Source organism: Prunus avium, chromosome 5 (assembly GCF_965620075.1).
Source record: "Prunus avium chromosome 5, drPruAviu1.hap1.1, whole genome shotgun sequence".
NCBI lineage: Eukaryota > Viridiplantae > Streptophyta > Magnoliopsida > Rosales > Rosaceae > Prunus > Prunus avium.
In genome coordinates, this window is record NC_142288.1 from 27,798,304 (window position 1) to 27,816,933 (window position 18,630).

The 18,630-nt window shown below is 38.2% G+C and overlaps 4 protein-coding genes across 9 annotated transcripts; 2 read left to right on the top strand and 2 right to left on the bottom strand.

The window, feature by feature from the left end:
* Positions 1 to 5,814: 5,814 nt before the first annotated feature.
* LOC110762326 (Biotin/lipoate A/B protein ligase family) lies at positions 5,815 to 7,476 on the top strand. Its single transcript, XM_021964942.2, has 4 exons — positions 5,815 to 6,230; positions 6,444 to 6,682; positions 6,867 to 7,015; positions 7,137 to 7,476. Exons 1-4 carry the CDS (start codon positions 6,052 to 6,054, stop codon positions 7,380 to 7,382), a joined length of 813 nt encoding a protein of 270 aa, XP_021820634.1. The 5' UTR covers positions 5,815 to 6,051; the 3' UTR covers positions 7,383 to 7,476.
* Positions 7,477 to 7,670: 194 nt separating this feature from the next.
* On the top strand, positions 7,671 to 11,881 carry AGL65 (AGAMOUS-like 65). 6 transcript variants are annotated; one of them, XM_021964936.2, is made up of 13 exons: positions 7,672 to 7,884; positions 8,263 to 8,382; positions 8,590 to 8,821; positions 9,010 to 9,069; positions 9,171 to 9,189; positions 9,316 to 9,380; positions 9,487 to 9,502; positions 9,596 to 9,657; positions 10,138 to 10,234; positions 10,536 to 10,583; positions 10,691 to 10,818; positions 11,002 to 11,422; positions 11,568 to 11,881. In XM_021964936.2, exons 3-13 carry the CDS (start codon positions 8,637 to 8,639, stop codon positions 11,586 to 11,588), a joined length of 1,122 nt encoding a protein of 373 aa, XP_021820628.2. In that variant the 5' UTR covers positions 7,672 to 7,884; positions 8,263 to 8,382; positions 8,590 to 8,636; the 3' UTR covers positions 11,589 to 11,881. The 6 variants fall into 6 exon arrangements, with proteins under 6 accessions (XP_021820633.2, XP_021820628.2, XP_021820626.2 ...); XM_088253352.1 differs by having other exon boundaries at positions 7,673 to 7,946; positions 8,636 to 8,821; XM_021964935.2 differs by having other exon boundaries at positions 7,673 to 7,884; positions 8,636 to 8,821.
* Positions 11,882 to 11,948: 67 nt separating this feature from the next.
* Positions 11,949 to 13,212, bottom strand: LHCA4 (light-harvesting chlorophyll-protein complex I subunit A4). The gene is made up of 3 exons (XM_021964943.2): positions 12,895 to 13,212; positions 12,345 to 12,760; positions 11,949 to 12,246 (listed from the first exon to the last, which is right to left on the bottom strand). The coding sequence occupies exons 1-3, from the start codon at positions 13,107 to 13,109 to the stop codon at positions 12,110 to 12,112; spliced, it is 768 nt and encodes a 255-aa protein (XP_021820635.1). The 5' UTR covers positions 13,110 to 13,212; the 3' UTR covers positions 11,949 to 12,109.
* A 1,798-nt stretch (positions 13,213 to 15,010) lies between these two features.
* Positions 15,011 to 16,808, bottom strand: LOC110762292 (expansin-A1-like). The gene is made up of 3 exons (XM_021964895.2): positions 16,531 to 16,808; positions 16,134 to 16,446; positions 15,011 to 15,666 (listed from the first exon to the last, which is right to left on the bottom strand). The coding sequence occupies exons 1-3, from the start codon at positions 16,661 to 16,663 to the stop codon at positions 15,363 to 15,365; spliced, it is 750 nt and encodes a 249-aa protein (XP_021820587.1). The 5' UTR covers positions 16,664 to 16,808; the 3' UTR covers positions 15,011 to 15,362.
* Between the last annotated feature and the right edge of the window lie 1,822 nt (positions 16,809 to 18,630).

Sequence of the window (18,630 nt, forward strand, 5' to 3'; positions counted from 1 at the left end):
ATTGAATCAGTTCTTTCGTGATCACGGTATCATTCACCAAACTACCACTCCATTCACTCCTCAACAGAATGGCGTGTCTGAAAGGAAGAATCGTCAGTTACTTGAAGTTGCCCGCTCTCTTATGTTGGATATGTCTGTTCCTCATCATCTTTGGGGATATGGTGTCTTGGCCGCTGCCTACTTGATTAACCGTACTCCTAGTCGGGTTCTTGATTTCAAGACTCCACTTGATGTGTTGTGTGCTCTTACTCCTCCGGTTTCGGTCTCTAAGTTACCTCCGAAGGTGTTTGGGTGTGTTGCGTATGTTCATGTCTACTCCCATCAACGGAGTAAACTTGATCATTGTGCTCTCCGCTGCGTCTTCATTGGTTATTCTACTACTCAGAAGGGTTATAAGTGTTATCACCCGCCTACTCAGAAGGTACATGTCACTTTGGATGTTACTTTTCATGAAGAAGTACCCTACTATGTCTCTCCCTCCTCTTCAATTCAGGGGGAGAGGGGGAGTGAATTGAAGAGTTTCGGAGTGAAAAATATGTAAGTTTTTGGCCATGAAGAAGGAATTTCTGGCGAACAGGAAGCGACCGGTCGCAGGGTAGACGCGACCGGTCGTCAACGACTCTGTGATGAAAACGACCGGTCGCACATAGGAAGCGACCGGTAGCTCGCGTCGATGAGCGACAACAGTACCGATACGAGTGACGCGACCGGTTGCGAGGAAAGCCACGACCGGTTGTCAGACGAAATTGTTGGTGTTTTCGAGCTTCTCTCAGAAGAACATAACAGTGATATTGGCGACTCTCGTACAGATGAAGAGCCTCTCTCAGAAGGACATAACAGTGATATTGGCGACTCTCTTACAGATGAAATTGATAATAGACCCCCCTCTGCCCTGCCATTGCCTCAATCAAGTTGTGATAATGAGGTACTTTCTAGTGATGTGCCTACCTATTCTTTGCCCCCACGTACTACCCGTGGGAAACCTAAAGTGCAATATTCTCCTGATATACATGTCAAGTCTAAATATCACATTAACCATTATATGTCAACTCATCGTTTATCTAAGTCATATGCATCATATTTGTGTCAATTATCTAGTGTATGTATGTCAACTAAGTTGCAGGATGCTCTTTCTGATCAAAACTGGGTAGATGCAATGCATGTTGAGATGGAAGCCTTGAACAAGAATGCTACTTGGGAGTTAGTTCCTTTACCAAAAGGAAAAAAGGCAGTTGGGTGCAGATGGGTGTTTACTTTGAAGCACAAGGCTGATGGTTCCATTGACCGTTACAAGGCAAGATTGGTAGCAAAAGGGTATACTCAGACATATGGAGTGGATTACACAGAGACTTTTGCTCCAGTAGCTAAGCTCAACACTGTACGCGTACTCTTATCCTTAGCTACTAACCGTGACTGGCCGCTGCTACAATTTGATGTTAAAAATGCATTCCTTCATGGTGACCTCAAGGAAAAAATATATATGGATCCTCCGCCGGGTATCCCTGTGACTTCTAAGGAGGGTGTGGTGTGCAAGTTACGGAAATCCTTGTATGGATTAAAGCAGTCTCCAAGAGCGTGGTTTGGAAGATTTGCTGCATCCATGAAGAAGTTTAGGTATGTGCAAAGTAACTCTGATCATACTTTGTTTCTGAAGCGTCATAAAGGTAAATTGACGGCTTTAATTATTTATGTTGATGATATGATTGTGACTGGAGATGATCATGTGGAGATACAGAGTCTTCAGAAGTATCTGGCTTCTGAGTTCGAGATGAAATCATTGGGTGATTTAAAGTATTTTCTTGGGATTGAAGTTGCCATATCTAAACATGGTATTTTTCTATCCCAAAGAAAGTATGTTTTGGATTTACTTGCAGAAACTGGAATGTTAGATTGTAAACCAATTGATACCCCTAGTGAGCAGAATCATAAGTTGGGGATATATCCCGATCAAGTTCCGACTGATAAAGAACGTTATCAACGACTTGTGGGGAAATTGATTTATTTAGCTCATACCCGTCCGGACATTGCGTATGCTGTAAATATAGTGAGTCAGTTTATGCACTCTCCTAGTGTGGATCATATGGGGGCTGTGACTCGTATTTTAAGGTATCTGAAAGTAACTCCTGGCAAGGGGTTAATTTTCTCCAAGTATGGCCATACGAATGTAGAAGGGTATACAGATGCTGATTGGGCAGGTTCAGCCACAGATTGGCGTTCGAAATCTGGGTATTTTATGTTTGTGGGTGGCAATCTTGTTACGTGGAGGAGCAAGAAACAAAAGGTGGTGTCTAGATCTAGTGCTGAGGCCGAGTATCGGGGAATGGCCCATGGTGTATCTGAGTTACTATGGTTGAGGAGATTGTTGAAAGACCTTAGTTTTGGGCCTAATAAACCCATGGATTTATATTGTGACAATACGGCTGCGATTGCAATTGCTCATAATCCTGTACAACATGACCGTACAAAACATGTGGAGGTTGATCTAAATTTCATTAAAGAAAAGTTGGATGCGGAGATTGTGTCCTTCCCCTTCATCCGTTCAGAGTATCAGTTAGCTGATGTTCTTACGAAAGCTGTTTCTACAAGTATCTTTCTCAACTCGCTTGACAAGTTGGGCATGCGTGACGTCTTTGCTCCAACTTGAGGGGGAGTGTTGGCGAGTAGAATATATCCTATTCTATTTGGGTTTTATTTATTTTTCCTTTTTGTATAGATATTATGTAATTAGGATTCCACTTATTTCCTAATTAAACCCTACTAGGGTTTGTAACCTGTATTATAAATACCTCCTTTCGGAGAATGAAATATATCTGAAAATATTCTACCCATATTGTTTGACTCTTTCTAATTGAAAGGCTTAGTACCAAGCTTCTTACACTAATTTCACCATCGTTCTGAGAATTTTATCATCTGCAGCTTTCCAGAAAATATTTATAAGCCTATAAACATAACACAATCAAAAGATAGCTTAACAATAAGGGCATGTTTACTAACCTAGAATCGGGATAAAGAGGAATCGGAGTATTCAGAAATGGGGTTAACATAACATAATAAGTGTGCTTAACATGACACAATAAGTTTGCTTAACATGACACAATAAGTCTGCATCTCTCTCTGCTGTTCTATACTGCTAAACCATATTTCAGTTTTATGAGTAATAAGTAGGGGTGGGCATCAAAACTGGAATACCGAAACCATCCCGAAACCGTGCCAATCTCGTGCCGTCTCGTTTGGTGTTGACGTATAAACGGGATGATACCGTGTCATCCTGTTACTGTTTGGCACAACATCGGTTCCACATTTGTGATCCCGATTGGTGTCATACCGTATCGAACAGTAAATTAGTTTTATTAATCCTAATTTAATTTTAGTTCCACCCCTAATTTAATTTAATTTTATTAATCCTCACGAAAAGATGAACCTTAAATGGATCCAAAATACAATTCACAATCTGTCCAGCTTTAGTTTTAATGTTTGCATTAGAGTTTTCTTTGTGAAATTTAGCACTCATGTTAGCATCTGATAAAAAAATGTAGGTAAAAAAAGAGCCCCACCACGGTTTCTACATAGAGTTAGATATCTCTTGTTGTTAAAGGACATTTCTGAGTGACTCACTCACTCACCATTGCTATTTTATCCCATCTAGTTTCTTCAATTCCATATTTCAATTGTTTTTCTTTTTCCAAGTCACGGCACATGCCATATTGATTCCCTTTCCACCAGAAATCTCCATTTCTTTTTTCATTTCTACATGAGCAATTAAATCAAGCTTAGCAGGTTGAGAAGGTTGTGCCTTGTTCTTCATATGTCCTAATTGAACAAGGCATAATATATAACAGAATTTTTCACCCCTCCCACTCTAATTATTAAGGTGGAAAGTAATTTATTTTATTTTCAAAGATATTGGAAATCAGTAGTGATCAAGCAAAGCCTTGAATTATGACTTATTTGATACATAATATGATGAATCTCTTTCAACTATGTCCACTCACTGTCAGTCTTCACTTGATACATAATATGTTGCAGATTTTTTACGGTATCAACATTGATACCGAATCATACTGATCCCGTTTGGGTCCGGTATGGTTTGAACGTGTTTTCAAAAACTCTCATCCCGTGTTATCCCATCCCGATTCCCCTATTTGGGATTGACACTGGGATGACCTCTATCCCGTGTCATCTCATACCGTGCCCAGCCCTAGTAATAAGTCTGTATGTGCTGTCAAATATGAGGACGTCTGTACAGGCAATATAATCCAAAAGTGAAGTAGAGTCTCTCCAAAACAAGTTAGCAAGCCTATTCTCCTAATCTACACTGAACTTACAAAAAAAATAATCAAGATCCATTGATGCTTTTGCTTTCATATAGGCGAGTCTAACTTCAGTGTCGTCGTCTAACAATATTTTCCTACGTAATGCATTCAACTTCTACCTTAAGGATCTAAGTTCTCAGCTCATGCATTGATGGAGGCTTAAATCTTATACCATATGCAGCAATCCCTTCCACCATAGGTAGCCAAAATGGATCATTTACAATATTAATTTATTAAATGGGGGTGCTCTAGAGAAAAAAAAAAGGACCAATCTTTGACAAACTTCCTTTCTTTCTTCTTGTTTGTATGCTGAATTTAATGTACTTTGCCGAGCTTCTAAAGTGACAAATTTATCCATTGGTCCTTTTGATTTAGGTTGTGCTCTAAGAGCCTCATCAACTGCAACATTTCTAGTACCGGGGATTCCATATTCTTTATCCAATGAAGTTTCCATACTCTGAGCCCCTTCTCGTGGACCATTCCCAATCTCTCTAAGCATTTAATTTTTCTTTCTTTTTTCAAGCTGAAATTTTTTTAAAGTTGCGGCACACTCTTTTTTCACATGCTCAAGAACTTTCTTATATGGTTGCATACCATGATGAGTTTGACCCAAATGATGCTTAGGTCTAGAAATTTCTTCACTATATCTTTGATCACAAAATGTGCATCTTAAGTATTTTTTTTCCCCTCTATTTCTTCTGTATACTTCCATGCAGGATCTTTTCGATTCATAACTATAAAACAACACCATTAATATTTTAAAGATACAAGTATGATGCATGTACATCAAATTTCTACTATATCACATAAACGAATAAAATAACTAATATATTGAAAAAAAATTATACATAACCTCAAATTACAGTTGCAAAGAATTAGAGAGAAAAATAAAATGGCTTACTTGAAATCGAAAGATGAAGAGAATTTTTGAAATTGATGAAGATTATCTGGCAAGGGTAGAAAGTAGGGTTGTACTATATATATACACACTAGCTCCTTGGCACATGCCCAATTGGTTTTTTTTATTTTATTTTTAGTATTAAGAAAAGAGAATATGGGTAGTTATTATCTGATTTCGTTTTTAATTTTAATTTTTTTAATATAAAAATGTGAATTTACCATATTATCCTTATTTAATTAATAATTTTAATTCTTAATGTTTGAATTAACCAATGACATTTTCTGGTATTTTGAATGTTTCACTATTCTTTGCCTTTTGCTTTATATACATATAGATAAATTCATGTGTTAATATATTAATTTAGAAAAGAAAAAAAAATGTAAGTAGAATAAGCCGGCTGAATTTAGAAAAGGCAATAAAGATATTAATTCTTCTTGTCTTAAGTTTATTACAATAAAGGTAAGGAAAAAAAAAACAGAAACTTGCGTTTTTTTCAATCAAAACACTCCAAGTGAAACGACGTCGTTTCATTTAGAATTTTTTTTTAAAAACACTTCAATCGAAACGACGTCGTTTCATAAAATAAACCTAAAAAGAAAACACGCGAGTCGTCTTCCTCGCAGAGCCGAAGCCAATTTTCATACTCGCAAAATTTCTTCAGGTTCAGAAGTGTCCAGATCTGGCACGCCTCGCTCCGCCTGTCCACGCCTTGTAACACCTCCTTACGCCTTCCCCGCGCTAAACGTGTAACTCGTGAAACAGCCGACAGCCTCTGGTGATTTCCTGCCGCCTTGCTCCGACGCGCGCGAAGGCTTGCCTTTAAAAACACTGGTTTCAATGACTATTCCTCAAACAAGGAACTTTGGGCTTCCATTGATGAACCTTATCAGATTAAAAGGAATTCCTATCCTGCAGCAGCTTCATTTAGAGGAGCAATTGCTTCGAACCTCGTCTGAGAATTGGTGCATTATGAATGATGGAACAAATGATCCTACTATTGTAATGGGTATTTCAGGGTAAGATGACTGACTAAGCTAATAGGTTCTACATATTTCTTGGTGAATATTGAGCAATTTTCCGAATTATATGACAGTTTTCAAATGTTGTGTAGCATGTTTGAGTATGTAGCACTGACAGTTTTTCCATTCTCTTGGTTGTGGCTCTGTCTATTTATTTATCTATTTTTTTGCATTGGAGATTGTAAAGGGTTCCATTTATGTTGTGCATAGAAAACCTGCAGAGCTTCTTGAAATTGATTTGGTGTTACGAGATCAGATTCCTGTAATTAGAAGGTTTACCGGAGGGGGTACTGTTACTGTTGATCACAACACCGTATTTGTTACTTTCATATGCAACACGGATGCGGTTGCTGGCCTGCAACCATATCCTCGACCTATAATGTACTGGAGTAGCCTTTTATACAGCAGAGTGTTTGAAGGACGTGGTGATTTTCAACTTCGTGAAAATGGTAACCTTGTGTAACATTATATTCTACTATGGTGTCTGTTGTGTTTATTAGCCTGATTAATTTCTCTTTACTGTTCATCTTATGGTTTCTTGCTATTTTGACTTGAATTCAGTTCTCTATTTTATCTTAGTTTAAACCCGGTGGATCATGCCCTAACAGCATACTTGGTCCCATCTGATTTTAGATTATGTATTTGGTAACCGCAAGTTTGGTGGGAATGCTCAATCGATTACTAAAACCCGGTGGATCCACCACACTTCCTTTCTATGGGACTATGAGGTTAGGAACATGGCATACCTCAGACTTCCAAAACGAATTCCTGAGTATCGATTGGTATGCTATTGACTTGTCTCATCTTATTCAATTCAACCTGTGAATTTCACAGCTCAAATAGTCTATTAGTCTGTTATCAAGGCACATAGTTTGATGCCTATGCTATCTATTTCGTTTGCAGGCAAGGGACCATTTGGAATTCATATGCTGCCTCAAGGACTACATCCCAAGATCGGTTTTTCTTGACAAAACTGTGGATGCACTTAGAACCCAATTTTCCGTGAGATCCGAGCAGTTGGATGCCTTTGAAGCTACCTCAAACACAAAGTTTGTACCCTCAACAAGGCTGTTGACAAGGCAGGAATTGGAGGAAGCGGCTTTTGGCTCTCATGCTGAGAGCACTCTCTCTCAATCATTGTCATTGTAATGAATGTTATAATTTTTTTTGCAAGTCCAATTTTGTCAATGAATGTTATAATTTTTTTTTGGATAATCAATAAAATGTAAGTCCAATTTGAACATGATTATAGTAACCAAACTCTACAAAGAGAATGGACGACTAATTCCCATATTGATTGTTAATTTGCAATAGGCCACCTTTGTCTCTGTGACTCGACACCCCCCAACCATGTTAACCGCAAATAAAGCCATGTAGGCTTTCTTGGTGGAGAAGCTCCTCACAATCCCAGCCCAAGAATTTGTTTTGTTCCTTTTGTCTTCGGTGCAAAAACCCCATGCCCATTGTCCAATACTGCAAACTCACAAAGCGCACCGTTCATTACTCCTCTCTCTCTCTCTCTCTCTCTCTCTCTCTCTCTCTCTCTCTCTCTGACACACTCTGTTTCTTCCCCTGCGCAGTAATTTTCTGCTGGTTGGTTCTGCTCATTTTAGCGACCGAAATCACAGCTTGACCCGTCGTGTGCAAATCTGTAAGCTTCAATCGTATAGCCATTTCTTTCCCTCCATCCTTCTCTGCTATGACTCTTTCTGGGTTGGTTCCCCTGTTTGCCTTATTGAATTGCCGTTCTCCCGTATTCATATAAATATATAGATTTTGTTTTCTTTCATTGTTGATATTTCTCATTTGAGTCCTACTCTTTTGCTGGTGTTTGTAAAGATTTTGTTTTTCTTTCATTTTATATCAACTTTCAAAAGTTGTTCAATTCTTTTTCATGTTTTCCTAAGTGGGCGTTGTAGAATTTTGTTTTTCTTCGTTCAGGTGATTACTTCCCTTCTGGGATTTAAGGCTTCGTTCATATTCACCGGATTGTCTGCTTTTATGATAAATAGACTCTGTTTTTCTGCAGAAAAATTAAAAAGAAGGTGGCCGTACATTTATCAGTGCCAACCAAAACTGGATGGTTATTTTCATTTCCCAGTCTCTATTTGTAGGCAGCTTCAATCAATCTTCTTTGTTCATTATCGGGGTAAATTTTTTAATTTTTAACTTTTAACTTTTAAATATGTGCTTGTCAAGTTCCGGTGCGTGGGATGAAGGCTTCATTTGGAGAAGTGTGTTTTTTATGTGTAACTAAAGTGAGTCAAGGCGCATTTAAACAAGAAACAAGAACCTGTTTTTTGTCTTCTTTTTTAGCTAAAGTAAGCTCTTTCATGACATTGAGAAATTTTCACAGTTGGCGTTTCATAAAGCTTTGGCACGGTTTGCTTATTGGATCGCAGGATGGGAAGGGTGAAGTTAAAGATAAAGAAATTGGAGAGCAGTGGTAACCGGCAGGTTACGTTTTCGAAAAGGAGGAATGGAATCTTGAAGAAAGCAAAGGAGTTATCAATACTATGTGATGTAGATATTGTCCTTCTCATGTTTTCCCCGACTGGAAGGCCTACATTACTCCAAGGGGAGCGCAGGTAACGTAACCCGAAAGTTTGCAGTCATACTTTGTTTTGATGATGACGTTTTAGTGATACATGGGCATTTTTTCATGACTTTGAGGACAAACCAACATAACAATACTAGAATGAGGCTGAAATGGGGGGTTGAGAGTTTCTCCATATCATATGTTGATATAGTTTCTTTGTTTTCTTGACTTTGTCAGTAATGTCGAAGAGATTATTTCAAAGTTTGCCCAATTAACTCCACAGGAGAGGGCAAAGAGGTAGTAAAGTACTTGCAATGAAAATTTTTCATTCTCATTTTCTAACTTGATTGAATTTGGAGGGCATTACAGCTAACTGCTTTTCCATTTGATTGGAACAGGAAATTGGAGAGCCTTGAAGTAAGACTGTCGATAATAGGATTTCAAATGGGAAATTTTTTTTTCTTCTCTCTCTTGCTTTTGTTGTATTGAACAAAACATAACTGCTGTCACTCTTGCATTTTGGTGTTCTTTTTGAGGATATAGGCACTGAAGAAAACTTTTAAGAAGTTAGACCATGATGTAAATGTACAAGAATTCATGAGTTCAAGGTATGTGATTGTGTTCATCAGATTTGTCATTTCCTTTTAGTAAAATCTGTGGGAATATTTGATGCGGCCCTTTTATAATGTTCTTTTTCCCATCTGTTTCTTGCAGCACTCAGACGGTTCAGGTATATATCCTTTACCAGCATTACCAATTGTAATTTTTTTTTTCAATTATTAATCATGACAACTAATGTTTTGTGATAAATTGCTATCGGCAGGATCTGACTACTCAAGTAAGGGTATTGCAAGCCCAACTTACAGAAATACATAAGAGACTGAGGTGCACCTTTGGAGTTTTTGGTTGTTAAAGTATTGCTTTTTTCTTTTTGGACTTGATGGTCATCTTACTAGCATTATAACATTGTATATTTTATAAAATGTCTGTTCTATATAAGGCCATTTCAAGGTATTAAGTTGATATTTAACCAAAGAAAGAAAGTGATCAAGTTGTTTGCGAGTTTAGGGATTGACTGACGAATTTTGGAATCAATTTGGGTCATATTTGTGACTTTCATGTTATATGTTGTGTCATTTGTTTTGAAAATTTTTGTGCCTCGACTTCTGTCAGAAATTTAACACTTTCATTCTGGCTGTATTTTAGTACCAACCAAGATGAAGTATAAAAAATCTATGTTGTCTTGTGTGAAACTATGTATTGATCAGTAAGGTATCACAATCTATATATGAAACTATGTATTGATCAGTAAGGTATGCATATAAAGCATTCATATGATAGTTTAAGCTCTTGTCACTTTTTCAGCTTTTGGTGTAACCCAGATAATGTTGACAATCTTGAACATCTAAGCCAGATGGAAGACATACTTAAGGAATCAATCAACCGAACACGTCTACACAAGGTATAATTTTGTTTTTCATGTTACCAGGGAAGAAAAAATAACTAGAGTTTATGGTTTCGTTTACCAAATAAGTGAAAATTAATGATGAAATATGAACAGTGATAATATCATCAAATATATGGGTTTGGTTGGTTTTGGTGTCATGGTGAGTTTAGTTTAAGGTGCACTGACTCACCCGAGCCACCTTAAAAATGTTAAGCCAGAGGATGGACGCTGCTATTTTGTTTATCTGCCTTAATAGATCCTTATTAGTGATTGACTATTGAATTGATACTAATATACTGGATACTTCTCTTGTTAGGAAAATTTGGGAAAACATCAACTAACGTCACTAAATTGCACAAGCCAGGTAATAAATACTTTAGCTGAGGAAGAATGCTCTCTCTCTCTCTCTCTCTCTCTCTCTCTCTCTCTCTCATGGACAAAATCTGAAGATTGACTTTTCTTGCATCGCAGTTTCAAAATGGAATGCCTTCATCTTTATTAGTGGGTGGTATGCCAGAAGCTCAACCTTTAACTTGGCTTCTCAATAATGACAATCAACACATGATATTACCCAACGAGTCGAACTATCTGCCACATAGGTTAGTCTACTGCTGTTATGCATCTACCATTGTTTCCCCCAAAGAGCCCAATGCCTGAGAACTTTCTTTCTCATAGATTACTTATGCTATGATCCTCTACTTTATACAATATCGATGATTTGATTTGTTGAAAGCTTTGTTATAGCTGAACAAAATTTGTTTTCTTATTGGCTCTCTCTATAGAGATGTAGATGTGGAGTGCTCTACAAATGCCTCAGTTCCACAATATACTAGCTACTTTGGCACTTGCGCTAGTACTAGCACTGGCAAACAATCTGAGGTTGGTGATCCACTACAACTAGATAATATGGGACAAATTCCTAATATGGAAGGAGGTGGTGGCTTGAATGAGTTTGACATAAATGCGTGTTTAAGTACGGAACCTGGCCAGCAATATATGTATCCATCATATTGTAGTTCTAATGTGGATGATAAGACATCGAAGCCTGAGATGGAAATGAACTTACCTACAAATCCAGTGGGTTATCAAGTAAGTAGCGACTTTGAACTGCCTAGATCGATGTATGACAATGAGCATCATGCTTGGCTTTCTTCAACTGGGCCAAGCGGCATTGCTGTGTACAAGGAGAATACTTACCAGCAGGTGACCATTCTTTGATTGATTTTAATCACTCTGTTTTCCCAAGCTTAGAAGCAGGTTTCAAATATAACGAAGTGAATAACGGTCTTTGTATTTCATCATTCCATTGATGCCTTGTGGCTCTATGTTTGCTTTTGTTCTCTTGTAGCAACCAAACATGGGATTGTAGCTGAAAAAATCATGGAAGGATTTACAGGCATCACATACCGACCAGATGATGTGAAACGGTCAGAGTTATCCCAAGAGAGGTATTGATGTCCCTTAGCCAGTTGGGGCTTAGATTAAACCTGTATATATACTGTACAAGACATATAGGATCATTGTTCATCTGTATATTAACTGTTTTGGTTCTCTCAACTCAACAAAGTTGTAACATGGTTGGGTTGGGTTCCTGAATTCAGAGCATCCCACATTGTAAATTATTACTGATAGAAAATGAAATCAAAATTATATCTTGAGCTACTTTGTGATTTATATCAGCCCACAGCCTGCAACATTAGATTTCATTTCAGCAATTAATTAATTAGTGTAGATGTAATGAGAAAGATAATATTAATGCCACCATGGTTCCTGTACACTGGTAAAACCTTTGTCTACTACATTGATGCTCACCATCTCACTCAAATACCATTAAATCATTGTTACAAAATAAATGAAACATGCTTTTCCACTTCTTCTTTTTTAACAGATCTAGTAGCCTCTTAGTGTTTGGACAATGGTGTTGTGCCATGGGTCTGAGAGGTGCTGCAAGAGGTTGTCAAATGGTCCTTTTCCAGTCACATTGTGTTGAACCACAAAACCCAGGAATGCCAACATTGCCAGTCTCCCTGCACACACATTTCAAACAACACATTAGAGCTCATTTCAAACATACACATTTCAAAGCCTTTTCAAGCAAAATTGAAGTGAATTTTTGAACACATACCATTGGCAATTTCCTTCTCCTTGGCCTCAAGAGTGGGTGCAAAGTTGAGGGGGTTGAAGATGCCACCTGGGTAACCCACCTCATTTGGAGGCAAGCTGTATTGCTTGAAGATGGGGTCTTGGTTCACACTTCCTGGGTTCTTGATGTCTTGCCACCGTCTGATCTCGACGTAGTGAAACAAGATGAACTCGATCACGAAAAGGGTAGATGAAGATGCAAAGTACTCAGCCTTGCCAGCATCATACCATTTAGGAACATTAAGGATCCCAATGCTTGTGAACACTTCAGGCAACAGCATCCCAACAACACCCAACATTGCCCATCTGCCATTCACGAGTTCAGCTTGGACATACCACCTGAGGTTCTCTGGGTCCTCAGCAAGTCCCAGAGGATCAAATCCATTGTCACCAGGAAGACTGGCGACAGAAAAGAAAACACATCTCAGCCAATCTATGATATTTCTCAAATTTTCAGTCTACTTGTATCACAAGGCAGAGCTAAATGAAACATTCAATGCTATATGAGTGTGAATGAGAAATTCTAAACATACCTGCCAGTGAGGTAGCCTGGTGAGGCCAAGCCTGGCAACCACTCACCCTTCTTGGCTTCAACTTTAAAAGAAGTAGCAGATGGAGAAGCCATGGGCCTAATAAGAGACACTTCCCTATTTAATTTAGTAGAAGAAGACCCAGTAAGGAACCTGGATTTTGAGTTGATGCATGGCCTAAAAACAGCCGCTGAGGCCTGTGTTGTGACTGTTGCCATATTTTCCCACCTGAATTTTGGTCAAGAAAATGGAATTTCAGGTGGAGGCAGGAGGAGACTATTAGATAATGGTATGGTGCTAAATGGAAATGTAAATGTGTAATGTGAGTCCATGGCTTTTGTATATTTGATGTCAAATTGTCAATGAGAGTCTTGTGGTGGTTGTTCTTTGGTGGAACCTGATCGTTGGTTTGCAAAGATTTTTGGGGTCCAACGGTGAGGATGAATTTGAGGCTATAGATTAGCCAATGGGAACTCTTGAGCCTTATCGTTTTATCTCTAGGGTTGTATCCACAAATCTATATCTTTGTTGTTGTTGGCTGAAAATGAAGCTGTAGGGTCCACTTTTTGGCCACGTAGGAAGATTTTTTCTTTTAACAGGATATGGATATGATGATTAGAATCTCCTTCCACGTGGAATCTATGGAAACCTATAGTTGCATGACAAGTGGCTGGCTCAAACTACCTCTTAGGCTTAGCAAGTGCTCGGGCGGGCTGAGCAAAAGTGTTAATCTAAAAGGTTTTGTAACATATACAGTACTTGGCATTCAATCGAACTCCTTTTTCTCTCACTTTGGAGGCCAATTTCATGGTACCCCAAAACCTTGATGAGCCTCCCAACTCAAAAAGACTCAAATATAGGATCTCTGTCTGGTTACTTGGGCAAGGCAACAAGGATTTTAAACATCATTTACCAAAGTTGGGGCAACTGAAATTTGTATATTAAATATTTACTTACCCCTTTCATTTGATCTACTTATTTTGGAAATGTACAATATTATTGTTGGGCAACAGGGTGGGCCGGCTGTCACAGAAATTTCATTCTAAGAGAAATAGATTCTGGGCTTGTTTTAACCTCCCAAACCCATTTGCCCACTTCAAAGTCCACATCTAGTCAGAATTTGGGTTTAGTCCAATTCTTCATGGATATTAAATAGAGGGGTTACACCATCTCCAATCACGTTGGGGACTCAAATTTCCACCCTCCAAAATACAAATATTCATGTATTTTCAAGACTCAAATATTTTTTCCTCCAATCTTGTAGACTCATAATTTGAGTCAACAACTTTATTAAATTGTTTAAGAATGATTAACCCATAATTTTTTTTTGTCATTAATTTTTCTTGACATTATTTTTGTTTAAACATTCGTGATTTAATTTTGTGAACATTTTAACCTAAAAAAATTAAAATTCCAAAGCGTAATAGAATTTCACTTCAAAATAAAAAAAAGTACAACCCATCTTTTTTCAACCGTTGGATTCTAACGTCTTTCTCTCCTGAAGCTGCCATGTGTTGCGCAAAAGGGTTATTGGCTAGACAGCTTTGCTGTCACGTGGGCCCACGTCTTTTTCCTCTTCACATGGGTTGCAAAACACAGCTTTGGGCTCCACACAAATTACCAATCCAGGCAAAACTTGGACTGTAATTCCACCCCAAATTTCACCTTTCTCAAATTTCCACCCCCCAAAATACATGGGTTAGAGAGGAAATTTGGGCTCAAAACTGAAAATTTGAGTTTCCACCCCAATGGTTGAAAATGGTCTTACAGATTCTTGGCCCAAGATTCTCAATTATGACAAGTTTAGTTTTAGACTTACGCCCAAATTACATTAGTCTACCTATTAGGGTGAGCTTGTAACTAAGCATGACATTAAAGTGATTAGTTGTTTAATTGAAACCTTCTCAGGTAAGGCATGGTGATCCTGACTCTTGAACTACTCACCTTGAGTGAAGTCGCACGAGCACACCCCTCCCTCAACCACAAAGGGTGGGTGTAGCAAATCAGAAAATTATATTAGTCTTAATTATGAAGCAAGAATTTCACCTTCGGATTAAATGAGAATGGTGATTAATTAAACACTCATAGATAGATAGAATGAATGAAAATTTTGGGCATCTATTTTCATCCTCATGAAGAGAGAGGAAGATTTTATTCACCAAACCATACAAGTAATTCAAAATAAAATTGCGTTACAATGAAATTAAACCAAAACAAACTTAACCTAACAAAAAAGTGGCGGGTGGTTTATGCCCACCGCTGCCAAATCTCTCTCTCTCTCTCTCCGCCTGCCTTTCCCAAAAAGAAAGCAGAACAAAGCACAATGACCCCATAACCCTTTAATTTTTAAATGATAAAATGGCCATCTTAAAATAATAAGCCCTTTTTTTTCATTTCGACTCTAAAATTAACTCTAGACAGTGTGACACCACCAAACATGCGGTTTTTAGCTTGTTAAGTCTTGTGTTGTTTCAGAATTGTACGCCACTGAATGTCTGGCCAAATGACCAGCCGGCAGGAGCAACGTTGTTGGCGACCACGGTGCGGCCGTCGCTGGTGGTGACCTTGAAGGAGAGGCTCTGGCCATTCAGATAAGAGTTGCTCTGCCAATTCTGCCCCCAGTTCCTAGACATGGTTTGCCAACCAGTTTTTGACCCTTTGATGGAAACTGCATGAACATCTCCGGCACCTCCAACGTTTGTGATCAGCACCAGATTGAAGTATGAGTGGCCGTTGATAGTGAATCTTATGCCTCCCTTCTTTATGCATGGGACCCTACAAAAAAAGACACATTGAAAAAATTAAAGTAATCGGTCTGGACAGTTGAGGGGTAGTTTTGGAAATTTCAAAAAACTAGAAAAGCTGATGATATAAAAGATAAATTAAAAGCTGATGATTTAAAAGACAAATTAAAAGCTGATATATATTGGGGTGGACGGAATCCAATAATATGGAACTTAGAATGAATTGGTAAATACTTTTAATCACTTTTAGCTACGAGACTTTTGCTTTATATTGCCGATCCCTGTTTCATGGCCTGATTTTAAAACTTGCCATTTAAATGTGGCGAAACTAAAATCACTATAAATTATAAATTTGTTTTACTGAATTACAAAAAAACCCCTGTTACTAGGGTGGAGCGTGAAAGGAAAAACAAAAACAAAAATTATGACAAAAAAACAAAAACAAAAATTATGACAAAAAAACAAAAACAAATGAGGCATGAGGCCTGAAATTCATACCTTCGGTAAGACACAGGCACAATCCCAGCTCTGTATTGAGCAATCCGCTGGAAGACTGGCTGGGCAAGATCAAAATGTTGCTGTGGAGGGTTGCACCAACCGCCTGCATTGTTGGGAAGGGCATTGTTTGGAGGGCAGAAGTTGGTGGCTGTGACGAAAATTGAGCCTGGAAGACACCATTTTGGATCACTCGCACACCTAATCTCAAAGCAAGCCCCGCAGCTCAGCCCATTGTTGAACAGGGCTGTGCTCAGAGCTGCTGTGTTGGTTCCATACCCTTGGCTATACAGGTTGCCATATCCACAAGCCCCACCTGCAATTTGGGCATCAAAAATTAATTCATGGGTACTCAGAAAAATTACTTAACCAATTGGTTTTCAGGAGCTTTTATGCTTACCCATTGTGCCAGAGGCATCACCTCCTCCATAGAAAGTGGCATGCGCATTAATCCAGCCCCCATCAGAGCCATAAGCAGAGGAGCTCAGAGAAAGAAGAAGAAAACCAACCAAGACAAGCCCAAGAACTGCCATGTTTTGAAGCAGAGGCAGACCTTTTGGAAGTGTGAGAAAAAGAGCAAATGAAGAGAGAGAAAGAAGGGAAAAGAGGAGTAGAGGAGGGCTGTGAGCTGTGAGGAGAAGTGGAGGAGAGTGGGGGGAATAAATAGATGGTGGGAGGAGGGGAGGAGAAACAGAGTTTGTTTGCTTAGGCAGACGTCACAGCAACTAACTGACACTAAAATTTTGAGGTGTGGGGACCTTAAACCGCCATGCGTAAGCGGTTTAGTGTATGTGTCTGAGGAACCAAAGCACACTTTTCTTGAAACCACGTGGTTTTGGAACCATTCTCTGTGTGTTTTGGTAACTTTTTCTGTAAAATTCGTACAGATTCAAAGATTGAAGATGAAGTATTATTAAGGTTCAAGCCCCAAAACTGGTTTTGCAATTTGCATTCAAAATTGTTTAGCTACATAGAACTTCCATGCCCACTAGAACCACTTAATTCTGTCTGTTATTTACTACAATTGCAGCTCAGAATCATTTTGCCACAGTTTGCCTTGTACTCTGTTTTTTTAAGCAGCTTCAGCCTCTTCTGCAAGATTAAAAAATGCACATACATATTCAGATTGGCAGATTGGTCCCGTTAATGTCCAGTCAAAAAGGGTAATGCGGCTATAGTTACTTTGAAAAATCTATGACCTATAAAGTTTTCCAGAATTTCTAAATTATCTTTCAATCTATGTCCAAATGAATGCATGCGGAATCTACCAATAAAGTACACTAAAGTCTCTTTGTTTTTTATCTTTTTTTTTAGTCAAAGGTCGGAAGGAGGAGGGGGATTTACTCATACACACTGAGCACGATCAATAGCTAGCCTAGGAATGCCTATAGGCTTCAGCAGTGGCATTGAAATGTTGGTATTTAGGATAGAATTTTTGGGTAGATTCAATCTGGAAAATTACATGAAATCTTCAAACCGACTTATTGCCAAATAAAACATGGTAGGGCTGTTGAGTGTTGACCAACATTTTAAAGGTCCTTGTCTTCAAATACATTAGAAACTTTGACCCGGTTATTGTGCAAGGGGCATCATCTTCTAAACACAAAACGCAGCGTTCTCACTCATGCATTCAATGTTATCGGTTTGACACTAGTGCTGCAGACACCTGGGAGTGCACATGGCTGATGGAAAAAACATTTCTTTTTCTTTTCTTCTTGTTTTTGGTAACGTGGGTGATGAAATGTTGATGATGATAAGCAGGCTCAGGCTGTTACAGAAGGAGAGAGGAGGAGGAGGAAGAGGGAGGAGGAGTAGGGCCAGCTGAGAAAACTCCACAACAACTCAATGTCTCATTTATTATAAATAATTTCATTCAATTTATTGCCAACTGGTTTCTGCAAAAGCTGCAAATTATCAAACCCATCTCCCAGAGTTGCATGCATGTGAAATATTCACAGTTAATTGAAAATTGCAATCATAAGGATGCATATGCATATCTGCATCCGCCTACCTTGCTATATAGTATATATACTTGTTCTCCAACATTATTGTTCTTCAAGCTGCTAAATTAAATAATTAAATAGTGTAATGTAACATGTACGTATTAATTAGTTATGGTAAACTAATATAATATAATATATATATAATTTTTGTGTTTTTCTTTGAAGTCATGGAGGGTTGCCATGCACGATCTCCCAGAACATGATTCATTTGGTGTGGTAAACGTTGGTATGTACCCTATCTTATCTTCTGAATCCATTATATAACCAACATCAACAAGAATATATATATATATATAGCTTGTATTGAGGGACATTTTTGTAAGGCGTACTTCGCATTGTATTTTACTAATTCAAACTGTCAATTTTGCAGATATTCATTCAAAGATCATCTCTATAAAAAATCACTTGAATCCGATATCATTTGACCACTCAATTAAATTATTGAAATTTTAGTACTTTCTTAAAACACCGTATTTATTGATTTTGTTATTTGAGGA